Below are 26,704 nucleotides of genomic sequence, written 5' to 3' on the forward strand. Positions count from 1 at the left end.
TAGTTTTAAATGTTTTAAATAGTTATATGTATTTTATGGTGTTTGCATTTGTGTTGTACACTGCCTCGATCCTGAGGGAGAGGCGGGTAACAAATACATAAATTATTATTATTATTATTATTATTATTATTATTATTATTATTATTATTATTATCCTCTCCATGTTTGGAATAACTGTAGCTATTGAATTTGGCTGGAGCAGATGGGTGAGAATTATATTTCACTTCATTATTGATAAGAATTTACTCAATTTTGCAAAGTTCTTCATGTTTGGGACAGAAAGAGCTTGAGATTAAAAATAAATAAATCAAAAGCAAAACTTGCACATTCAGCTCTCCTTAGGGTCAGGCTTACAGGTATGTGATGGAAGGGTGGGGGTCAATAAAATGCAGCCCCATTGCCCCCCTCTCTGTAGCTATGTGAGGGGTGAATGCCCCAATAGGGGCACTGGCACATACATAACACGAAATTCCATTTACTACAACATTATTTACACACTAGAATTATGCAAACTGCTGACAAAGGTTGAGCCTAAGTTAACATTAAAGTAAACCATATTCGCCTTATGAAAATATTGCATCCCAGTGGCAAGAGGTTCATGTTGGGCCGGTGGCATGCTATTCATCTGTAATTGAAACTGTTTCAGTCGGTGGTCGCTGCTATGGAAGTTGGTGTTATTTGGAAGGTCTGCTTTTCCTTGCTGCTGCTGGATAACCGTTGAGAACTTCTTGTTCCGTGACGTCGTGCTCAGAGCTATCATGGGAATAGTCTTTCATGGTGCTGTAGAAGACAGGGGCATTGTACGGAGTGGCAATTTCAGTTCTCTTCTGCTTACATTTGCATAACTTTTTGAAGGCAGCTCTGAACTTTTGAGACATCACGTTATAAATGATAGGGTTTATCGCGCTGTTCAGGTAGATGCAGAGCCTGCAGAAGAGGACGAACCAGATGTTCAGGTAAGGAGGGTCCATGAAGGAGTTCACCACCACCAAAGTGCGGTACGGCATCCACAGAAGGGCAAAGAGGACCACCACCACAGCCAGCATCTTTGTCACCTTGGAGGATGCAAACAGACAAACACAACAAGTGAGTTTACAGCACCTTCAGCAGTTATGAAGATATGCTTCATGAGCTATCATGGAGGAAAGAAGAGGAAATTCACTGCCTGGCTAGATTAACGTTTAGGTTTATAAGAATACAGCACAGAGCCGCATGATAGAAAATTCAGGCTAGGGGGTCAAATTGGGCAGTATTCAACACTGCTTCTCCGCTTATGACATTGAAATAGTGCCGGCATAAGCAGCCTCTAGTGCAACGCAAAAATGTGTATGCTGGAATGACACAGTGGGGGCTGATGGCTGCAATTTTGGTGGGTTTGCGAATCCATTCTGGGTTTTAGTTCAGAACCATCCAGAATCCCCAAAAAGCCCTATTTTGAGGATAATTTGAACCTATTTTGAAGATAATGTTCCACACTTTAGAAAGCTCCTTTAAGAGTTCTGGCTGGTTTTGACTAAAATCCAGAATGGATTCACAACCCCACCAAAATTGGAGCCACCAGCCTGGCAGGCTTCCTGGAAAACCGAGCACTCCAGCATACAGTATTAGCATTAGGCAATGCCTGGGGTTCACTTTGAGACAAGAACCAATAGGATTCAGCAACACACGAGAGTGAATGCTTTGCTCCAATTTTATTAAAGGACAAGTTTCCAGACCTTAAAACTGTTGAAAAATTATTTCATATATATATTCTAAAATTCCAGGAATTAAGTGAGGATAGATGGAGCTTCCAGTGTATGAAAAGCAAATTTTCTGTTCTCTGAAATGTCCTTTCCTTCAAAACCAAACTCATTCAGTTAATTTATAATTCTGAAAAGACCCCAATATACTGTACATCTGACTTATTATAATGAATGAATAGCTTATTTGAATCACTAAATGTATAATACCAAAAGCCCAGCCCATGATATTTCAAAAGCTAAGAATGTCATCATCTTCACCGTTACGTGTGTTAAATGCCAAAGCGTGCTGGGCAACGTACAGGAATGAAACTATTAGGTCCCTGCCTACAGGCTTACTAAAACGTTTTTAAAAATGGGACAGAACGAGTGGATCCTTGAAGGGGTGGAGTGGGGTGGGGGAGGGAGAAAGCGTTGAGGATAAGATGAAGCAAAGGAGCCCAATTATTAGCCCAATGATAAGAAAAGAATCAAACAATTCAAATAAAACACCAAGAAGGAAATGCAGGGGAATAAAGATAAGCTTTTAATAATTTCTTAAATCTTGACAAAGACAGCGGCCCAGCCTGATACCAAAAGAAAGTCGAAGAGGGCTGCAAAAGAGAAAGCACAGATAGAGATTAGATAGATAGATAGATAGATAGATAGATAGATAGATGATAGATAGATAGATGATAGATAGAGATATAGATAGAGATATATAAACAAATGGGATGGTGTTTTACTAACGAAATTGATACTTGATGAATGGAAGGACAGAAGAGAACAGGATAAAAGCAATGAAGATAGAGTGGAACCAGTGGAGGCTGATGGCTCCAATTTCAGTGGGGCTGTGATTCCATTTTGAGTTTCATAAAGAACCAGCCAGAAGTCTAAAGGAACTATCCAAGCTGCCAAACCCATTTGGGGGATGGGTTCAGCACCTTAGACAGCTCCATTAGAGTTCTGGTTGGTTCTGACTAAAAACCAGAGTGGAATCACAGCCCCACCTAAATCAGGGCCACCAGCTTCCACTGATGATTGGACCCTGGGAAGTTGCCTTATACCTTGTCAGATAACTGGTCCAGCTTGTTCAATGTTGTGTACATCAGCTGGAGTTTCAGACAGGGGTCTTTCCAAGCTTTACCTGGAGATGCCAGGGATCGAAATTGGGCCCTTTTTCATGGGAAGCCAAGAGGCGAAGAGGAGGTGGCTTTCTAAAGAAGATTGTTTTTAAAGGTGGAGGGAAACCACAGCACGTTTGAAGCAAAAAAAGGATGATACCAGAAGCCAGAGGGAGAACATGGGCATAGGCGAAAAAGGACAAAAGGATGGAATGGAACTGCACCTGGACCTGGTACAAGAGGACGGGTGTGTGGGTGTGTGGGGGGTCTAAGAAAGAAGAGAAACAACACCTGATGGGAAACTAGAGAAAAGAGGAGGAAGCAAGTTTGGCTAGGTAGACAGGGAAGTAGGAGAAGAGAACTACCAGAAGAGGGGGAGAGTAATAAGAAGTGAAGAATAGAAAACTTAATCCATCAAGTATTGGGCAAATTAATGCATTAAGGAGCAGGCACAGGAGGTGGATGAAGACAATAATTGAAAGCAGCAAGCAGACATTGACAAATGGAAGAGAGACTGCTTAAAATGAGAAAAGTAAGATTGAGTAGCACAAAATAATTGTGCATAATTACTGGAATCAGACAGAGAGTAAGATTTGTTCCAGATATGTTCAGCAGCTCTGACGTGAGGAGGAGAAACACAGCACAAGAAAGACAACAAACAAGGTTATGGAGAAGTGGGATAAAGCAAACAAAAGCAAAGTGCAAAAGACTATGAAGTTTGAGAAAGTTCCTTTAAGGAAAAAGCAAAGCAAAATGGTGGGCGCAATGTCCTCTCCCTCTGAGGTCGTTGTGCGCCGCATGTAAACAGAGGGAGATATCCCGGTAGGTCTAGCTGAGGGCACTCATATGCTCTTATCTGGACAGAGATAGCCTAGCTACAGTTACCCATCATTTGGAAATAAATGATACATAAGTATGAGTAGATATGCATAGGATGCATTGTAAACTCAATAACAGCCAAATACCTTCCTAAAGAGACAAGCCTTCATGCTGAAGTTTTGACCACATTTTGAGCATTTATTCGTTTTCCATCCCACCATCACCACCCTGGAAGATTCTTGCTTATTAAGACTTGGTGAGAAGAATAGCCTTTTTATATGCGGTCTTCTGAGACAGAACTCTTGGAATGAAGATATGAGTTCTATTTGCTTTTGGGGGGGCAATATTAACAAGCACAGAAAGAAGACTCATAGGAATACAGATCCTCCACTTCACTTTACTTAACATGGAATTTCCTGCTTTTTAAAAACCCACCCCAATAAATTTTACCTTTTCAGTAAAACAAGAAAGAAAGAACAAAGAAGCCTAGCTCAGAGTTATTGGGTTGGATCTAGACTTAGGGGGCAATCCTATGCATGGGGTTGGCTATATGGGGGGAAAGCCCCAGGGTGACTCCGCAGTGGCGCTGGGTCATTTATATGATGCAGCAGCCATTGCAGAGCCATCCCAGGGCTTTCCTCTGAAGCTCCAAATTAAGAAAGTTGGGGACTTAACGACTGATGGTACATCTCTGTCACCTTGCTCCGGACTTGCATCGGAGGCATGTTGCGGCCTATGGCGACCCCTGACTTGTCGCCATTGTCTGGACAGGGAGGAGGGGGTGGGCCAGTGAGCCGAATGGCCACTGGAACACCTCTGAGCCTCCATGCATCCTGGGGAGAAGGAGGAATGCATATTAAAGTCTTCCCCCAACTCTTAAACTCAATACCGCAGAAGGTAAGGGATGGCCATGCTGAGGTGCAACAGCACACCTGCGGTGGTGAAGCAGAATGGCTCCTCCCTCCCCTCCCATGGTTACAAACTCTGCACTCGCTCCTTTGCACGGAGACAAGCATGGGGAGCGCAAGTGCGGGGTTTGGGGGGCTCGCGGCACCAATGTTTAGACAGAAAAAGTCCTACAACTCCCAGCATTCCCCAGCTAGGGAATGCTGGAAGTTGCAGGACTTTTTCTCTATCTAACCATGCATAGGAATGCATGTGAACTCATGCTTCCTAGACCTTCTGAAATAAATAGGAATTGTTAGTTATGACTCTATCATGGATTTCAGTGGGTTTACTCTAAGCATCACCAAGTCTGGATCTATGCCATTGTCTACACAGAGTAGCCTTCTCCATCCTGGTGCCCTCTAGATGTGTTGGATTACAACTCCCATCACTTCCAGGAAGCATGACTGGTGGCCATGCTGGCTGGAGATGTTAGAATTTGTGGTCCAACATATCCGGAGGACACCAGGTTAGAGAAGGCCGAAGATGCAAGGAAATTCTAGAGGTTGCAAATCATGTGAAATTCTAGCAGAATGTTCTACTGGCAAGCTGCCGCTGTGTTCTACCTTACAGAGGACAACCATGTACCTGAAGGTGTCCTCTATTTGAAGACTGATTCAAAGATAAAGAACCACAAAAAGGAATAGAAAGAGCTTTGGAGCTACCAATTATTAGCAACCGCACAGCAGACTGAGAAAGTCTATGGATACCCTGGTCACAATCTCCCCCACTATGGTGAGTTGTATTGTATTACTATTGAAATTATTGTAATTATTTCAAAAACTGCATCTATAGATATTAACATCTGCAAATTTTATGCATATCTGTGTCCTCTTCTGTCCTCTTTTTTGGCAATGTGTAAGTGACCACTCTACTTACTGAGCTGGGTGTTGGGAGACGGGATCTGTAGGCAAATGTAATTATGCCAATTGTATTTCCCTCTCCTTTTCAACAAAACAAGCGTTTTTGTTTTAAAATCAAGAGATGTCTATTTTTTTAATTTATTTTTTAATTTATTTCTTTGTGGATTTTACAGATTTTCCATTCCATATAGTAGGCCTTCTGAACCCCAAATATAGGTTCCACTTCTGGACTGACAAATGAACCCTCCCCACTTTGTTAATATACAGCGTGGCAAAAGAATACACACATCAACTCTGTATTAGTTCACTGGGAACAAAGATGCGTTAAGGATGAAGAAGTAAGCTTCTGTTCATCTCAGCTATGTGCGAGATATTTTCCCTTTTCTTTAATGCACTCCCCTGGAATTGAAAGGCCATAATCATTTGTAACCTCTAGACAGAGCTATTTGTGGGATGGATTATTATCCTCCCTCTCAGTGTGTATTTATCGAATTCAAAGGGATACACTTCTTATATTAAAAGAAATACTGTCTGTGCACTGAAGAGATAATAGTCTTAATTTTTTTAAAAAAAAATGTGCGTGGAGGAATATATTTAACAAGGAAAAAATGCTTTTGAGCTATAACTCGAAACACGTTTTTCTAGGGATTAAGCTCCATTGAACTCAGTGAAGTTTACTTCCAAGTAAATATGCAAAGGCAAAGTAGACTGCGGCTTTAGAGCAGTATTGAAGTGCGCTGACAACTGTTGAGGCGCAGGACTCATGCCATATGCCGTTTTCAAACCACTTCCAAAGTGTTATATCCTGCTTGGTGTAGATCTGGCCTGCTTGTCTCATTTCGCGCTCCTAGGTACCTTTCTCTCTCACTTGATCTATGGTTTAAGGTTGGATGAAAGGAGACAAGTTTGCATCCCTCCAGGATAAAAATACAGTAACTGAAGATATTGTTTTACTTGAGAGCCTAAAGAAAGGAAAGCTCTTTCTATCAGACCTATATGGCAGAGTATTATCAAAGTGTTGCGGCCTGCAGGAACACAGCCACTTACTTGCTATCATGTAGGTTTGGAATTACTGCACTGTGAGTTATAGTGAAGCTATCATCATGCTCCCCATCTCTTCCCTTGTCACCCCCCCTTCCCCTTACCAATGGATTCTCGGTGTGAAGATTCTCAGTGCAAGCCAGAGCGTGGATGGCTGAGAGCAGTTGCCTATGCTCCGTTTCACTCTGAGGATTCCTCAGAGTGAAACAGAGGGCAGGCGGTTGCTTCAGAGAGTCCTGCTGGCCACTCTCTGGCTGCGGCATTTGCACTCGCAAGTGTTGCTGAGTGGGTGGCTGCTATGGAGAGCCCTGCCAGTCCACTCTCCCACTGTGGCACATGCCATGGCAGGAAAACAGCTGGCAAGGCTCTCTGGAGTACCTGCAGGAGGAGGTGGTGGTGGGCTGCCCTTGTGGAGAAGGGTGGCGGTGGTGCAATCCCACTCTGCCGTCTGAGGCAGGGACGTCACCTTGCTTCATGGGAGGACCAGCCTGGGGGAAATGCATGTCAAAATTGTGGAGGTGTTGAATAAAACATGAGAGGATGGAACAAAATCGTAGAGAGTCAAAAGATTTTCATTCAAATCCCAGCTTGGCAACAGATCCACTTAGTGGCCTCTGGCTAGTTGCCGAGTTTCTGCTGTGGATGTGATATGGAGCCCCAGAAAAATGGCAGAATGATTTGAATTGTTGATGTCACTGAGAACAAAAAGCAAGGTTGAGTGGGAGGCTGCTCTCACTTCACTTGTCAGGAAGCAGAGAACCAAAAACTTCTCTTAGAGCATTAGATCCAGTATAAAACTCACTTTAAAAAGAATGCTTTTTAACAATATATATTTAAAAATCATGTACAGCACACATAGATCTGGTTTGCACATAACACTAAACCATGGTTTATTTAACCCATGGGTTGTTGAGCTGTGCTAACAAACCATGGTTTCTTAACAATGAAGAACTCAGAAAGATAACCCATGGTTTGTTGTTGTGTTGTGAACTCTGGGTTGTCTAAACTAGTGCTATGTTGAAAACTTCAATTCTTCCTTTTTTGGCATTTCATCAAGGGGTGGGGAAACAAATATTTGGAGAATTTTCTTCTTGGGGAGGGGCAACAGAATTCCCACATATCTTTTTAAGTGTAGGCAGTTGTTGAGGGGGGGGGTCTTCTTCCTATTTTTTTATTTTTTAAAAAACACCCCAGCATGTGCAGGAGCCCAGGAGTTCTTCGTGAATGTCTATTGAATAGGATGAGGTTGCATGGTCTCCAGTAGGCATTCAGGAAGAATAAAAAATAGAAAGAAGACCCTCTCAACAGCTAGTTACACATAAAAGGGTATGTGGAAACCTTTCCCCAAGGAGAAAATTCTTTGAAATTCTCCCCTTCTTTCTCTGAGAGAGAAAATGTTCCTGAAAATAGGGGGCTGTATTTAGCACAGCACTAGTTTGAACCATGGGTTGTCATAAAATGTGTGAACCCAGAACTGTGGGAATGTTCATGGATTGTTTTGCCAGGCTACTGAGGTAATTCTTTTTTTTAAATAACAAACAAACCAGTTGCTCTGCATGCCAGTATTACAGCCAGTGGTGTAGTAGTGAGTTTTGAAATGCAGTGCTCATCATGACAGTCCACCATGTTTATGTCTCAAGGAGATTCCAAAAATGCAGGCAGCTGTATTTATCCATATCAACAAACCAGTTCTAACAGTTTTCATCTCCACCAGGAGTGGGACGTTTGTAAAGTAGTTAATGGGTCTTAGGACTTTGCTAGATGAGGGGTTAGCCCGGTGCGAGGCCTGGGCTCGTTCCTGTGCATCCAGATGATGCACAGGGGATCCCGGGCTCAGGCAGGGATCAAACCAACCTGGCCCCGGGGTAACTGGCACCACTTGTGGCCCGGTATTTCCCGCGGTCTCGGGCTGAGCCTGAGACCACGAGCGTGTAGCCCGTTCTGCTGCTTTCCCCGGCTACTTAATTACTTACTTACTTTATTGCGATCCATAGATCCATAAAAAGCTTTCCCCGGCTACTGCATTTACTCACAAGTAGCTGGGGAAAGCGGCGGACGGCACGCAGTGCTCCACAGGAGCGCTGCAGCCATCAGGGCAGGGGGGGGGATTCAGGGGGGAATCAGAGCCAGGGAGGATGGAGGGGAATTGGAGCCAGGGGGGATGGGGGGGACATGGAGCCAGGGAGGATGGGGAGGAAACGGAGATCGCGGGCGGGGGATTGCAGGCGGGCAGGGAAACAGAGCCATGGGGAGAAGGGGGGGGACATCGGAGCCAGAGCAGGAGGACATTGGAGCCAGGGGGGAGCGAGGAACCCTTTTTTAAAAAACAACAACAACAACAACTTACCTTTATCATTGGTGTGCTCCTGTGCACATGGCCCTTTAAAACTTAAAAAAAGGGCGGACGCGATGGGTCCTTCGTGCAGCCCGTCGCGTCTTATGTGTAGACAGGGGTGATGGCCCGCGCTACTTGTAGCACAGGCTCGCCCCTCCTCCTGCACAGATTCCAAGGTAGGTCTAGCAAAGCCCTTAGTTGCTCATTCAAGTGCAAACCATTCCCAAACACTTTGCATTACAACAGGAAAGAATATATTGTTACTGGAAAAATTCATTTCCACACCTACCCACTCCCTGTGCAAACCAGGTCATATTGTAGTTCACCTAACTAATCATTCTGTGTTTGCATAAGATTGAACCAACACATTTAAGTGAATGAAACATTAGACACATGTTGAAAATACGAAAAGTCATCTCAAATTTTTGCGATTACCACAGTTGGAGGCTGGGAGACGTATGATGACTTGTCGATGGAGGCGGTTTCTTAGTGACCAGAAAGAGGTAGATGAAAGTTTGCATGTTGCTACTAACAATGGCAATGATGATGGACCTTGGGTGCCAAGGGTGTTTGGATGGTGGAAGAGAAAAAGAGAAACCATGAACAAACACACAGCATATAAACACAATTAACTTGAGTGAACAAGGTAATCACAACTAAGATGAAATGCTGCTACGGAAAATTAGTGGTAAGCATTTTTAAAAGTTTGGGTGTCATCATCTACTCGCAGTCGGCATGAACTCAGAGTAGATGGTTTATCCCGATATTAAAGGTAGAGGGGATATATATATATATATATATATATATATATATATATATATATGGTATTTCCACTCTGCTTTTTTGACCCTTTATGGATCTCTGAGGTAGCTCAGAACAATAACAATATCAAATAATAAAAACAGATTGAAGCAATTTAAACAAAAATCAGTAGAAGCCAACAAAGGTAAAACAGAAAACAAGACCTGGATTCCAAACACACTATGAAATGAAATAATCTTCACCCGATGCCTGAAGACTGATAAAAGAGGCAGCAAGCCAAGGTGCAGAAGCGTCTTGGATATAGCTCCTTTACAGGGTTCTTTTTGGCGTGCAGTTGGACACAAAATGTGCAGTGGGAAACCTGATAATGTGTAGTTGAAAAAAGTGGTGAAAAAATAGGAGACGCATTATGTGTTATGTTTTACATATTATGTGTATGTGTTTATTAAGAACTTAGCAATAGACAAAGTCAGGGATGGTATGTAATATAAATTATATAAGGATGCAGGTGAAAGAGCTCTTGATGGTGTGACTGATGTTGTTGGGCCCTGTGACAGTGTTGCCTGAATAGATGTAGGGGCAGAGCTGGCACTTGGGTCTATTGCATCCCTCTGTCTGTGTCTCTGTCCTGCGTACTATTGCTGGTTAGCATCTGCTTCAGTAACCCTAACCCTAGAAATAAACAGAACCCCTCTGAACATCTAACAATCTTTCTTTTGAGAACCTGCGAAGTCTACATATGTACCCATCGAGCTAAGAAACCATTTTTCACTTTTGTTGTATTTACAAAATGGGGTCACATTTTGTTTCAGCTGCTTTGGAAGGCTTTTTATATGCACCTCACCCATGCTTCACCCATGCTTCATACACACTTCATGTTATAGGAATTGCCGAGCACGCAATGCGTCTTTACAGTGCTGAGGAACTCCAGAACAGAAACATTTTATACAGTTGCCGCAGAGTGCAGATCAAATTACGCGTTTCTAAGCTAGCCCGGGGATGTTTGGGACTACAACTCCCAGCTTTTCTGGCCATTGGCCACACTGGCTGGAGTTAATGGAAGCTGAAGTCCAAATCACCTGGAAGGCATCAGTTTAAGAATGGCTGGTCTAAGCAGTGATGCACAGCAGGCGACTGATCTCTCCATCACCACATCGTCTCCCAGCAAAGAGCTTCCTCCTGCCTGCCTGCACTCCGTCACATCTGATATTTCTAACAAGTCTTTTCTCTCTGTGGTGTGATCATAGTTTGCTGACACAGTCCCACAATGAAAGAAATAATAACCAAACTTCCCACCACCGTCTTGAACCAATTTGTTAAGTCTCACTGATAAAACTGATAAAGGAAAGCCACAACCACCCCAAGTTGTTAAAGCAAGTGTTGTGGCACCGTTCCTCAGAAAGGCGAAAGATAATTGTGCTCTGATCTACTACAGACAGTTGTCTTCTTGCACTTAAACCTGCGCTATCAAACAGAAAACAAAAAGAGCAGTAACGAATTGTGGAATACATTTTGTTGCTCTGCTTTGTCCCCACCAGGGATGTTTGAATAAGCCCATCTTGGCAAATTTGGATACAAACGGACCCTGTCTCTGCCTTTCGGATCAATGAATGTACAGCTTAGAATTCAGTCATCTGCTGGCTTTTGCGCTTCCAAAACATTCTCATGCAACCCTCAGCACACACACACAAAAAAGGTATCAAGGAGAGAGAAAATATATTTTAAAAGTATGGAAACGGGATGGAATAGACTTACATGTGAGAAACAGACCGATTTGTGCATCCCCAGGTTCCCAGTAAACTAAGGCAACTTATTTATTTTATTTTATTTTATTTTATTTATTTTCAACATTTATATATAGCTCAACATCCAACAATATTCCTGAACCACGAACAAAAAAGAAGAAGGCGGGGAGGGGAGGAAGGAAAACAGAATCAAAATAGAGAATTAAAATATTTAAAATCAGATTATAACCATAAAACCATGGCTGAGCAATCAGGGAAGTTTTGTTTAAATAAAAATGTCTTCAGGAGGCACCAGGAAAAAAACCCAATGTTGGGGCCTGCCAGACAGCAACAGGCCAGGAGTTCCACAGAGAGGGAATTCCACTCTGAGGCCCTTTCTACACCTCCCGGCCTTCCATGAGGGAAGGAGGGGGAGGATCTCATGATATTCTGCTTGCAAGATCCTCCCCCTGGATCCATATGTGCATGTGACATCCCGAGAGGAAGGAGGGATGTTGCGCCCACAATTATTATTTTTTAAAAAGGGAAGATGAGCACAATTGCACTCCAAACAAAAATGTAAGTTAATAAAAGAAAAGGAGACCCTGACCCCACTCCCCACCTCCAATGAGCACAGAGCGCCTGAAGAGCTCCGTGCCCCATGCCTGTTTCCCGCCTCCTCGTGTTTACTCATGAGGAGGTGGGACAAAGCAGGGGCAGGTTCTCACACATCTCCCACAGTCCCAGGATGGTCCCGGGACCTCAGAAAATCTGGGAAATCCCCATTTCTCATTTCTCCGGGGGTTCCCTGGGGTCACTGTGACCCCGGGATACACTGTGTGTCATTTGGATACACAAGGACAACCCTGGGATGACACCAGGGAAGAAAAAATGGTGTAGTAAGGGGCTGAGTGAATCATGTAGAACCTCTGTCGGTGTGGAATGTCCAAAAGTGTTATATCTGATGACCTCAGTCACTGGGCAGGCTAGTAAGAGAGGTCAGAGATGTAGTGCATCCTTGGCTTTATGTGGTTTGCTTTCTGGTTTTGGTACATTTTCTTGGGTTGTTCAGTAGGAGCTGAGGCAGTGGATCTACAAGAGGTAGAATCAACAGTGCTCAGCACCAGACTTCCCCAATTCTCACAGCTGTAAATCTTTTTCACCCTTGCCATTCCTGACAAAAGTCCAAGGAACATTACTTGGATCTGGCTTTATGAAGACCCAATGGCCACTTTACCTTTCACAGTAGAAAATGGCAGCCAATAAACCCCTATTCACTTGACGTTCTTGGTCAACCACCCTCTTATACCTTTGAAACTTCTAATAGCTTCTTTGAAGACTTGTCAAACAGGACTGGAAGAATTGAAAAGGGAGAGTAGAAAACTTGTGTAGTCAACAAGAAATAACGCCAGTTTACTTTGGAGAAAGAGAAGCAGAGGAGAAACTCTAACTTCTTTTTGTTTTAGTGTGAATATTAGAGAATCTAAGAAATCACACTAGAAATTATTAACTTACCTCAATTTTTCATCTAAAAGAACAATCAGAATATTTTTCTGAGGAGGTATAGGTAGGAATATGATAAAAAGCACTGTTGACCTTTTGTGATGTGGGCATTCTATTGTTGAAATCAGCTTTCTCCAACCTGGAGCCCTCGAGATATTTTGGACTACATCCCCCAGAATTTTTCCCTTTGGCTATGCCAGCTGGGTGGATGGAAGTTGGAGTCCAAAATATCTGGAGGGTGCCACTTTGGTGAAGACTTGTCTGGCTGTGGCACCCCAGTTGTGGAAAAAGCTTCCTAGAGGGGCTCATCTATTGCTATGTTGTGCTCCTTCTGACACCAGGTGAAAACCTTTTCATTTTCCCAGGCATTTTAGCCTTTTAGTTCTGTTGTTTTAAATCTGCTATTGTATCTTGAACCTCTGCATTACTGCTACATTTTACTCTGGGTTGTTCTTCTATACATTGTATTTTATTGTATTTTATTATGTATTTTGTGGTCTTAATTGTAGTGAACTGCTTCGGCTATTGGAAGGTATAGAAATGTAATAAATAAATAAATAAATAAATAAATAAATAAATAAATAAATAAATAAAATTACATAGAAAATCCAAAAGAGGGGGTTAAAAGGTAGAATATTATATATATATATATATATATATATATATATATATATATATATATATATATTATTTGTGCCATTTATATCCTCCTGCATAGCCTTTAAGGCACCCAAGGCAGCATACATAATCTTCTTCCTCTCCATTTTATCTTGACAATGATCCTGTGAGGAAGGCTAAGCTGAGAGTTGGTGACTGGCCCAAGTTAACCAGTAAGCTTCAAGGCGGAGTGGAGGCTAGAACTCAGGTCTGTCCAGCACTTTATACCGCACTGGCTCCATATTGAGAAGGGTATTGTTTGACAGCAGGCTGGACAGTCTGTTATCGCTGCCATATAGAATGTTGGAAGATAATTTGCCAAAGAAACACCTTCCCATTTTCCTTTTTCTGTTCCTGAGAAGGGAATTTGGCTATAGATTCAGCTATGATTTAGAATAATACAGTTGTTTTCCCATATATGAGGTTATTACAATGAACAATCCTGCTTGTTCATCCCTGGCCGATGGCTGGTTGGCCACTGTGTGAACAGAGTGCTGGACTAGATGGACCCCTGGTCTGGTCCAGCATGGCTCTTCTCATGTTCTTATGTTCTTTTGAACGGTTAGTTTACAGCGACACTTCATTTGGTACTTAGAGTTAATATCATTTTTTTAATCTGTGGTTGGCAGCTCATAAGGATTTTTCCAAAACTGCAAATGTGTGTTTCCTTTTCATCAAAAGTTATGGGTACATTCATGAAATGAAAGACCTTCCAATAACAGCATATGAACAGCTTGTACACTTTTAAATAGAATAGGAAATTGGTTTGTTAGAGCGAAAAAAATCCCAAACCAGAAAAAGTATAGAGCAGCTTTGGCAGAGAGGATCTTCATTTTTGTGCAGTATAAGATTAAATTTAAAAAGTATTTAAAATTATGTGCAAGTGGTATTGGACTGCAGTGCAGGACATCTTTTAAAATGTATGCTAGTTTTTTTATATAAACTGTTGCAAGGAGCTTCTTTTAAAGGAATTTTTCCCCATTCAACTTGGAAATGCCTTATTATTCAAAAAATACCCGCAAGGCATCTGGAAGTTGATTTCAATAACCATAGATTGTGAAATGCAGCTCACTTCACAGTTACTTTAGCAAGGAATAAATAACAGCTTTCTTCCTAGTGGGAAAGAAGTGTTTGTATTAAACCTTTCCATAGCTGCAAGGTCAATTATTACCAAACATTTAAATCACAAAAGGCAACTTTCTATTGTGGAATGGCCAAGAACTCTCTGGAATATATTTTAGTGTTTGCTATGAACTCAAGTACAGAGTGGATTATTTATTTATTACATTTATATCTTGCCTTTCTTACTCCTTAAGGAACCCATGGAGGTGTACATAATCCACAACAAACCTGTAAGGTAGGTTAGGCTGAGCGTCTGTGACTGGGCCAGAGTCACCCAGTGAGCTTATTTATTTATTTATTTATTTATTTATTTATTTATTTATTAAACTTATATACCGCTCCCATAGCCAGGGCTCTCTGGGCGGTTTACAGAAATTCTAAAATTGAGGTAAAAACAAGTATACAAAATTTAAAACTCTAAAACACAGAACATACACACATAAAGCATTAAAAACCGATTAAAAACTAAACATGTGGGTAATTAGGCTTCCATGGCCAAGTGGGGACTTGGACCTGGATCTCCCAACTCCCAGTCTAACACTCTAGCCATTACACCACACTGTCCTTGTACACCACACATGAATCCTACTTTACAGAAAACCATCCTCTATTTGAAGGCATCTGCTTTTTAAAGGGCTCTCCAGTCCGAGTCCACTTTACGATGCAATGCTCTGCATGTTAAGACAGAAAAAAAAGTCCTGGGAGTTGTAGGACTTTTTTTCTGTCGCTAATTATGCATGGGATTGCTCCAGTAAAGATGAATGAAGGGAGAGCAGTATGTCTGGCGTGTTCCCCGAAATGGTTAGCACCTGGACAGCAGACTGAGCAGATCACCTTGTCAGAGTCTTTTCTCTCCCCACCCCCACCCCCAGTGAGATCTATTGTATTTCTATTCAAATGATAGTATTCCTAAAGTTTAACCTATACATATATGCAAAATTATGAAAATTGGTGAACTCCTGTCCTCTTTTTGGGTGGTGCAGTTCCTTCCTTCTCATAATGCATAAGTGGCCACCCTAAGTAGTAGCAGTGTTTTGATTGTGGAGAGAGACAGAGACTTGGCAGATCTATTGGAATGGGAAGATGCCCCTCCACACACACACAATGTCCCCAAAAGTATACAAGTTGGGCAAACGTGGGTTTAATTGCATTAGCAGTCGTGTGAATAGAAGCAAGATTGGATATCTAAACAGTTCCCTGGAGCTCAAGTGTCCTAACGAACTGGCCAAGCATACTATATTGCTTTTCCCTACAACTTTGCTTGCTGAAAATGCACTTTGTAGCTGTTTATTATAAAGACAAAGCAACTTGATTTATGGTATAATGCAACCCTGGTCCAGCTTTGCTATTTCTGCTGCGGTGAGAGATTTGTTACTCAAAAAACCAGAAGGGCCAAGAATATGAAGACCTGAAAAGAAACAAGGAATAATTTACAGTGAATCTGATTTGGAGCAGGAAGCTGGTACAGAATAGGAGAAAATAGGGATAGAAGAACTGAAAAGCAAGACAAATAGGTCAAGGAGGCAAGCTGCCATTATAAGAGCAAAATTAATGGGAAAGCTGAAAGCAAGTATAAAATTCAAGGCTGTGAGAGGCAGCACAGAGTGACTGCCATGGCCACATCAATTAAAGAGACATGAATGATGAAATAAGAAGTCAGCCTTTGTCAGTCCTGAACTGCTAATAGATTTCAGGAAAAAACTGGCCCAGGTTTCCATTAAGAGAAAGAGAGGGGGGTAGAGAGAGACAGAGGGCATAGCTAGACGGGGTGATATCCCGGGGATCACCACAGGATCATCCCTGTGCATCCACATAATGCACGGGAGATCCCAGGAGCAGGGAGGGATGATCCATCCCTTTCCCTGGGATCTCACCCTACACTTCTAGCCTGCTTTTTCCATGGCCTTGGGATGATCCCGAGACCGTGGAATGGATGGGTGGGCGTTGTGGTTTGTCCTGGCTCCTCACGAGGAACCGGGAGCTGGGCATGGGGCACAGAGCTCCTCAGGAGATCTGTGCCCATCGGGGGTGGGGTGGGGAGAGTGGAGAATTTTTTTAATAACTCATGTGCTCCGTCTCCCTTACAAAAACAAACAAAATGGCAGGCGTGACATCCTTTTCCTTCCTGAACGTCGCACGCCACATGTAGACAAGGGCAATGATCTTGCGATCATAAAATCGCGAGATTGTCTCCCTCTGACCCCCTTGTCTAGCTGAGGCCAGAAAGATTCCACCCCATTCTGTTTTATAAGTCTCAATTATGCTCATCTTTACTCATTTTTTTTCTTAACTAAAAAAAAGTCCAAGTGCTTTAGTTTCTCCTTTCACGTTTGAAGGCTGGTGGCTCCAATGTCAGTGGGGCAGTGAATCCACTCCAGGTTCTAGTCAGAACACTAAAGGAGCTCTTTTAGAGTTCTGACTGAAACCTGGAGCGGATTCACTGCCCCACTGACATTGGAGCCACCAGCCCCCACTGCCTCTTGCCCTTTTCTATACCTTCCCCTATTCTGGGGTATTCTTTGCTGCAGTCTCCAAAGTGGTGCTTTGGATTCTGCAGCAAATTATTTTTCTTTTAGCCTCACCGGTGTGCCTTCTGGGAAATGGGTGTTTTGTGAATGGCCACACCCACTATGGCAGCCATTTTGTGAGAGTGCCTTGAACACTGTCTCAGAATTCCAAATTGGTCCACTGGCCCCGAAGGTTCAGGAATCCCCGGTATACCGTATTCTAAACAGGTCTTGGAAATAGAATAACTTTGTGCAAATTACATGAAGGGTTTGGAGTCACTGACATTTTTGTTCTATTTTGTACCAGAGCTCACATAGTACTATTATGCTATCAAGAACTAGGACATAGTATTGCTTTATAGTTCCATTGACATCAATTGCGGAGCTGCACAATCTGTTGTACTGTAATTGTCCTTTGGTATGTCTTCCAGCTGATATGTTGTTGAACAGGCCCTATCTGTTATTTTAAGAGAGAGAAAGAGATGGCTTTCCTCTCTACCTTGTCATTCCTGACTTCAATTACTGACTTGCCATCTTACATCTAAAGCCTCCCACACACTGTGCTTCAGCATAACATCAAAAGCCAAGAGTGAAAAGTCAGCTTCCTAAAGGGAAGGAAAAGTTTTGTAATTTGTATGGCATTTTCACATGATTCAGAGCAGACCTTTGGCTGGTTTTACGCAGCCGAAAAGTGGGAGAAGGCAGCCTAAGCTTGCGTCCAACCTTATGAGCTCTAGTAATAATATCAGAAAACCTTGGAAGGCAAGCAACGGTGCCAGAAGCCGGAGAGGGGAAAACATAATGCACATCTTCAGAGGTGGGGTGTCGCACTAGAGAAGTAGGACAGAGGCGTGATCAGACTTGCAGGCAGTCAAGAAACACTTTAAAATGTTGTTTTAAAAGCCACAGAATGGAAGACAGAGATGTTATGTGCACATCAGTAGTGATTTCTCAGGAACTATTGAGTAGGTGTTGGTCTGGGCCAGCTCTACACCTTGTGTCAAATCATTACGATCTCATCATGGTAACGCTCCTTCCCTCTTGCACATTTATACTTTGTAGAACACACACTGACCCTTTGCAGATGACACGCTAAGCCGTGGCGGTTAAGCACTTTGAGCTAAACGTTGTGGCTTATTGTGTCATGTGAACCATGACCTAGGGCATGTCTAGCCCTAGGGACTGGAGAGGGAGGATCTCGCGATATGGTGATCATGAGATCCTTCCCCTCAGTCTACACGTGGCGCGTGATGTCCCGAGAGGAAGAGGCCATCGCACCCGCCATTTTGGATTTTTTGTTGTTGAAGTGAGCGCTTAAGCGCTCCAGTGAAAAGTAAGTGGGGTTTTTTTATTTTTAAAAACCCCTCCTGCTCCCCCCACCCCACCCCTGATGGGCACAGAACTCCTGAGAAGCTCTGTGCCCCATGCCCACTTCCCGGCTCCTCGCAGTTACTCGCAAGGAGCTGGGACAAAACCAGGACAGCAGCCCACACCTCCCCCGGTCTTGGGATCATCCCGACACTGTGGGAAAAGTCAGGATAAAAGTGGTGCCCATTATAACGGTGAAAGGGTTGGATCATCTCTCCCTGCCCCCAGGATCCCCTGTGCATCATGTGGACATACAGGGATGATCCCAGGGTGATTCCTGTGATATTGCCCTGTCTAGCCATGCCCTTAGAGTGGTGTATGAACTATAAGTAACCATGATGGCTACATAACCATGGTTTAAACACTCCATGATTAGTTTAACAGGATATTCACTAGTAATTACAATAGCAAATGAGGAAGAATATCACATTCCCATAAAATGGTGTGATTTGAGTGCTGGTTTCTGTGTCAAGGATCATAAACAGAGGGCTCTAGCAGTGGAATCAAGGGGCAGTGCCAGAGGAGGCCGCATGCAGCATGCTTTCTCCTGTGCTTCAACACCAACCCTGCAGATCTTACGGCCTCTTTAGATTAAAGGGAAATTGCATTTGCTTACCAGCACTTTGCTTCCTGCTTCTCTTGTGCAATTGTAATGAGAAGAATTACACAGGAGGAGAGGAGCGGCCACATGGTCTAATAGAAGACTTCCCTCCTCTCAGTGGAATGGGACAATGCCCTCTAGTGTGTGTTTTGTAGCGCAGCTTCAGCTGCACACAGTAGGAAATCCCGAGATGTTTCAGAAGAATTGAGATGTCCACTTTTTTTTAAAAAATGGAATAACTGGGGGAAGGAGTGGGAGACATGCAGGAGGTTTATGATGTCATCAAAATGACACATAAACATATGTGAGTGGCCAGTCATGAGTGTGCTATAAATCAGTCACTTTGAGATGATTTGGCAGGAACATGGTGATCAGTGGAGGCTGGTGGCTCTGATGTCAGTACGGCGGTAAATCCACTCGGGGTGGCAGTCCGAACCAGACAGAACTCTAAAGGAGTTATTCAAGGTTTGGATAGCTCCTTTAGAGTTCTGACTGGTTCTCACTGAAGCTCGGAGTGCATTCACTGCCCCACTGACCACAGAGCCACCAGCCTGCACTGGTGGCACTACAAGTGGCTAACGGGTTTCCACTGGATCCTACAAACCTATAGAGCCTGGTCTGCTTTGCCAGTCCAAGCAACTGATTGCTGAAGCACAGATGGAGATCGAAGACCACTCGGCTCTGCATGCCTGCTTCCTAGCTTGCCTCCAGCCCCAACAATCATGAGGGTTGTAAATTTTAACTAATGCATCAAGTTTAATCAGTCATTCAAACGCACATGCATATTTCTAAGCCTCAATAAAAAGTGTCTCTTTGAGCTATTGAAAGAAGCTCAGGATAGCTTTTGCTTATTAAACTGTAAATAATCACTCACTATTAGGCAAAACAACAACACCATTTTAATTTTTTATTTCCCAATACAGTAACAAAGCAGAAATTAAATATCCTCGAGAAACAAACAGATGCGCCCTTAACATTTAAATGATACCTCTACCAATTAATGTTGGGTCCTACTGATTCATCAGCTGAATCTTAGTTGATCAGTTTACCAATTAAGCTGATTATACTTTGCAGCTCTATGCATCATTATTCCCTCACCACTGAAGCGCTTCCTTAAAAAAAGACATCTGGGTCCCCTGCAACAAATGAAGATGAGCAGCACCATTATTACATGAAAAAGGTGATCATTTGGAAAGGCCTGGAGATTTCAGCTCTTCAAACTGTGACCAATTAGCACAGAACAGCTCGGGTTACTCACCATGTTCCACACATTAAGATCCCCAGGTCCATATTAGTCAACATCTAGAGCAGAAGTGGGCAACTTATGCCCCCCCCAGATGTTTTTGCCAACAATCCCATCAGCTCTAGCCACCATAGCCAACAGTGAGGGTTCATGGGAGTTGTAGGCCACAATATCTTCAGGGACACAAGTTGCCCACTCCTGATTTGGAAGCCAATGAAGAGATTTCAGAAGTGGAGTAACATGGTCAGAGCGGCGAGCCAAGAAGATGATCTTAGTGGCAGAGTGGTGGACAGAAACCAACGGACGGATGTGAGAAGAAGGAAGGCCAGAGAGAAGAAGGTTGCTGTAGTCCAACCGAGAAATAACCAGTGCATGAACAAGCATCTTGGCAGAAGAGACAAGATGCTTGTTCATGCACTGGTTATTTCTTGGTTGGACTACAGCAACCTTCTTCTCTCTGGCCTTCCTTCTTCTCACATCAGTCCGTTGGTTTCTGTTCACCACTCTGCCGCAAAGATCATCTTCCTGGCTCACCGCTCTGACCATGTTACTCCACTTCTGAAATCTCTTCATTGGCTTCCAATTCACTTCAGAATCCAATATAAACTTCTTCTGTTGACCTTCAAAGCTTTTCACGGTCTAGCTCCTTCCTATCTCTCCTCTCTCATCTCACACTATTGCCCCGCTCGTGCTCTTCGCTCCTCTGACGCCATGTTTCTCGCCTGCCCAAGGGTCTCTACTTCCCTTGCTCGGCTTCGTCCATTTTCTTCTGCTGCCCCTTACGCCTGGAACGCTCTTCCAGAACATCTGAGATCCACAAGTTCAATCGCAGCTTTTAAAGCTCAGCTAAAAACTTTTCTTTTTCCTAAAGCTTTTAAAACTTGATTTTGTTCTGACTTTATACTGTTAGTTTTACCCTATCCAGTGCCTGTTTTACTCTACCCAGTGCCTGTTTGCATTCTCTTCCCCTCCTTATCGCTTTACTATGATTTTAATAGAATGTAAGCCTATGCGGCAGGGTCTTGCTATTTACTGTTTTACTCTGTACAGCACCATGTACATAGATGGTGCTATATAAATAAATAATTATTATTATTAATAATAATAATCATAATGATTTAGAGGTTTCCATATCTCCTTACAATCATAGAATTTTAGAAGCGTTATTCAGGTGGTTGGCAAAGTGTGCAGGGGTGTGCTGTTCTGTTCCTGTCCCCACCTTCTTCCATCTCCTTGTGTTGACATGGAGAGTCTGAACAGGAGCTGTAACTGTTGGGCTAAACACGGTTGAAGTCTTTTGCATGAGTGGGAACCCTGATTGTGCCGGTTTCCCACTTGTACAGAGCGCGGCAACCAAAGAAATCCACAACAAATTCAGCTTAATTCAGATTGCTATGAATCTGACCTGTGGATTCTGCAGTGGCTTTTTCCAAGTCATATGGTCTTGTGGACTGGTTTTATACTTGGGGGTGGGGGATTTTCACAGCTGCATACCTGCACATCAGTGCAAGTGCACATTAAGACACTAGTGCAAGTGCACATTTGCAAACGAACTAGACTTTAGTATAAGAAATCCAATTCTGTCAATGAGCAGACGACAGAGTGGAAGATGCCTGCAAAAACAAAGATGAATTTAACAAAACCTGAATGTCCTGCAAGTGCATGCAGCCCAAACGACTTTACCGCCTCACTACAGACCTGCCCCACCAAGATGGGAAGGTTGGGAGTGGAGGAGGTGGAGTGCATGTCCCCATCTCAACTCCATGTTTAGATTTGCCAAATGCCTGAAGAGGGCTACTGTTGAAAGGGTCCTTGGAGGCAGTCTAGTCCAGCCCCCTGCTCATTGAAGCAATCTTTGCAACTACAGTATCTCTGATAGTTGTTTGACCAGCCTCTGCTTAGATACCTCCAGAGGAGAACCCACCACTTCTTGAGACAGTCTGCTCTTAATACTTACCTGAAATCTACTTCCCTGCAATTTCCACCCATGAGTTCTAATCTTGCCCTCTGGAGCAAGAGAGAAGCCTGCTCCATCTTCTCCAACCTATCTGAAAGCTGCTGTCATGTCTCCCCTTAATGTTCTCTTCTGCAGACTAAATATACCTTGTCTCTAGCAGGTTGCTTATATGGTGTCTGAAAACATTTGGTTAATGACATAATTCCCTGTAATTTGCATTGATCCAAGTTGCTTTTTGTGGAAAGCACCCTGCTGATTCCAGACCAATCTGAACTTTCTGAAGTCTATGGTGAACAAAGATCTGAGACATAATTATGCCATTAGCTTTTATTGCTCAAACCTTCTTAAGGGGCTTTGCATCAGAGTCCCAAACGCTGGATAATTATCATAATGAAAAGCATGTGTGGCCTCCCGCTTTGAGATGAGAGATGTAAAGCTAGAAGTCTCTGATCACTGCATTTTTCATCTTTTATTAGCATTGTTAACCTCTTTATTAGGGTGATATTTTTCTTCTTCTGTAATTGCACTGAGTTACTGATGCCAATGTTGGCCATTTAGAACAGCCTTTCCAAACCTTGGGTCCCCAGTTGGAATACAACTTCCATAATCCCCAATCATTGGCCACGCTGACTGAGGATGATGGGGATTGTAGTCCAACATCTGTCAATCCAAGGTTGGGAAATACTTTCCCTTCCCCAAATTCTGGATGCAGGGTTGAAAGGTTTGGGGGCATGCTAGTAAAACAGCTGCAGTGCTCAATTCCAGAGGTTTTGGAAATGTTATCAATTCCACTTTATTTATTTGTACAACTTGTTCTCATTTTCACAAGAGTCAAATGCAAATTAGATCATTACAGTTTTGAAGAGATAGAAGAATATGGGGGTGCTGGAGATTGCTGCTGCTCGAGAAAGGTCTGAAAATGTTTTTATGGCAATTTCATCTCTCATAATTGTGAATGCCCTTAAATCTCATGATGCCTCTCACTGATGCAAGAATGTCAGTCATTCCCCCCCTCCCCCAGTAATAAGCAGTTAGCTATAACCCATCTTGCAGAAATGGGTGATTTTCAGCAATCCAGAATGGTCAGTCAATCAGTCAGTCCTTTCTTCCTTCCTTCCTTCCCTTCCTAATAGGGAATTTGCCTTTATACTGGCTTGAATTCAAAGATAGCAAAACGAAAAGACACAAGCCTGCATTTTTAGTTCCCCTTGTTTAATCCATCAGTAAAACCAATAACCCATCTATTGGAGCAGAAATTTATTAATTCAACAAGGCTTTTGCTTCTTTCCTCTATGTTACAGTTTGGGCTATGTTATCAATATTTTCCCCCCACTCATAATGGATTGAATTCAGTCTTATTCCTCTGCAAGCAGAAGAGCTCCTTCCTCCCATTTGTTGAGGGAACTGAGACCCAGGGAAAGCTTCCTTCTGGAAGTAGGGGAGGGACAACTGTTTCCTCCCATTCTCTTTGCAGCTCCCAGGACCATCTCCTAGGCTATTCTGGAACGTCCCTTGATCCTCCAGGACAGAGATGCAGGGGGAAGTGGAGGAAAAGATTTTCTCCATGAAGCTGCAATTCTGCTGTATCAGAGATCCCAGCCCTATGTGAAGAGCATTTCCTTTCCTGCTTTTCCACTGCATAACCTTTAGATGGCACTGTGGTGTGGTAGAACAATGCAATTACACAAGTGGAAAAGGCATTTCTTTCACTTTCACAAATAATACCACATTTCCCCTGCTATAAAAAGCCCCCTCACCAACATTGTTACAGGGCATGATGTTGTCTAACAAATCTGTACATAACTGTGAGTAGAGAAAGACAAGCACACAATAAATGCCTCTTGTAGAGAAGCTCAAAATGGTCAACCCACTCCCTTCCTTCAGTGCTGGGGGTGGGTGGGTGGGATGGGACAAGAGAAAGATCTCATTTTATGTTAGTTGGACTTTTAACTCCTGTAATACATAAAGAAAGAATCATATCCGTTGGCTTTAAATCACAACATATTTCACTGAATAGGGATGCCCCCCCCCCCACAGGTGAGTACTGCATTTGCAGGTGGTGATTTGGGAAGGACATTTCTGCAAGTGTGTGTGTGTGTGTGTGTGTGTGTGTGTGTGTGTGTGTGTGAATTTTTCAAAGAATCTGTGAGGTTGGGCCATATCATTGGCAGCAGGAAAGTGGTAGTTATTGTCTCCTTTTAAGTTTAATTTTTGCTGCTGCCACAGGTGGTGGCAACAACTACAAGAAAGGAGTTTCTCTCAGTGGCTGTTAGCTGGTGCCCGCCATTCTTTTTGGCTCTGCACTGCAAAAATATGCAAGCTTGGAGCCCACATTACATGACTCTCTACGTCAGCCTTCCTCAACCTGGGGCGCTCAGATGTGTTGGACTACAACTCCCAGAATGCCCCAGCCAGCTGCTGGCTGAGGCATTCTGGGAGATGCAGTCCAACACATCTGGAGCGCCCCAGGTTGAGGAAGGCTGCTCTAGGTTATCAGAGATTTCTGTCTCCTTTCTTCCTCTTCAACACCACCCTAATGTAATTCTGTTGACATAACACTTTCATTTATCCAAATTGATGATTTTTGGGCCGTGAAATAAAGTAAACCCCGTGTCTTTTTGAAACACATCCAGCATTTGTCTCTCTCGGGCTTTTTCGGATGCCTTCAACACTGCCGTTTTTGAACAATGCGAAACAATCCCTCTCTTTCAAAAAGCCCTCTGTACAGTATACTTATTGTAACAGCTGTTTACCTTCATACACCAGCTGGGCCTGTGCAGTTTTTCTAGGTAAAACACATTCTGAAGCCTTCAACTACTAGCCGTCAGAGTTTAACTCTCGGAGGACGAGGCAAAGAAGTAAGATTTCCTTTGCGTGGCCTTTGCTTAGTGCAGTCAACTTGAATGGATGGTTCTGGTTGTCTGGACTAGGGCACTGAAGCTTGGCTTCTATTGAAAGGTGTTTCCTTGCTCACTGCCTCCAGGTTAAATGCTTCTCTTCCACTCTTTCCACAAGGAAAGACCAATTTTACCCCAAACTTTATATTTTCTTTATAAATGGGGATTTCCTTAATATGGGCAACCTAAGACATTTGCTTTCTTCCTGCTCATGGCAATCCAATGGTTATAACAGGATAGAATCAAAGAATAGTAGAGTTGGAAGGGGCTTATAAGGCCATTGAGTCCAACCCCCTGCTCAATGCAGGAATCCCCCTTAAAGCATCCCAGACAGATGGCTGTCCAGCTGCCTCTTGAAGGCCTCTAGTGTGGGAGAGCCCACAACCTCCCTAGGCAATTGGTCACACATCACCCCAAAAGAGGGCAAATGAGGGCACAGAATTGCATAACATTTGCATATGCAAATTTACAGGTGCAAATTTAGAAATAATTGCTACAATTTAAATAGAACTACAACACCCTTACCATAGTGGGGAAGATTAATTAGCTGACCTGTCTGCTGTCAAGGTGCTCACTCTTGCTGGGAAGGTTCCAGACCCCTGTTCTCCCATCTTAGGCTGGATGCCTTCAAAGAGAGGACTGTCCTCTGTAAAGTAGGACACATGGCCACCCTAGGGCAAGGATAAATGAGCAATGCCAAATGTCTTGCACTTTGCTGGCTTGTCAGAGCCAGTTTTCATTTCTCTCCTTCAATTTTCCAATCTCCATCATAAGAATTACGAAGCTTAAATATATTTCAGCCTTAGGCTGCAATCCTATGGTCCCTGGAAGGGTGTTCCGGGGGTGATCAGATGTTTGGATCTGCCCCTCTGGGGGTGGAGAGAGAGGTTCAACTTCTCAAGCCCCTCCATGAAGCCGTGGAAAGGTCCACAGCCAGTGGATGCTAGTGGCTCCGATGACAGTGGGGCTATAAATCTGCTCTGAGTTTCAGTCATAACGGCAAAGGAGCTATCCAGGGTGCTGATTGGTTCTACTCCTTTAGAGTTTTGACTGGTTCTGACTGAAACCCAGACTGGGTTCACCACCCTATTGACATCAGAGCCACCAGCTTCCGCTGACCACAGTTGGCAATTCTCTGATGTCAGGGAGCGCAAAAGGCAGGCATGCCAAAGGAGCTTCTCCTGTGTCCCTGATGCTTCGCATGCCCCAGAACAGGTGGGAACCTATGCCAGCCTTGGCATCAATGGAAAGGAAACAGGGATTTAAAAAAATGAAGGAAAATGCTGCTGCTCCCTCACTTCTGCCCTGCTGGTACAAACCCGGCAGGACTTTAGCTAAGGCTGTTCACCCCCCTTTAGATCTCTCTGCTCCCACCTCTAGGAAGAGGGGCGACATGCACGTTGCCAATACTTAGGAAATGCATCACCAAAAATGAGGACAAGAGAGGACAATGCTTTACATTGGCATATGCTAAGGTACATGCATTTGCGTATGCTACTGCAAAGATGCAGATATGTA

General features: G+C 43.3%; 1 protein-coding gene across 1 annotated transcript in view; it reads right to left on the reverse strand.

Annotated features, from left to right (window-relative positions):
* Nucleotides 1-502: 502 nt before the first annotated feature.
* The window catches only part of LOC134394700 (thyrotropin-releasing hormone receptor-like), a 34,730-nt gene continuing 8,528 nt past the window's right edge, over nt 503-26,704 (reverse strand). The window contains exon 2 of the mRNA XM_063120365.1: nt 503-1,055. Within this exon, the coding sequence (XP_062976435.1) occupies nt 675-1,055 (381 nt within the window). The 3' untranslated portion in view covers nt 503-674. The remainder of the gene's footprint in view (nt 1,056-26,704) is intronic.

The sequence above is a fragment of the Elgaria multicarinata genome, chromosome 1 (genome assembly GCF_023053635.1).
Source record: "Elgaria multicarinata webbii isolate HBS135686 ecotype San Diego chromosome 1, rElgMul1.1.pri, whole genome shotgun sequence".
Classification (NCBI taxonomy): Eukaryota; Metazoa; Chordata; class Lepidosauria; order Squamata; family Anguidae; genus Elgaria; species Elgaria multicarinata.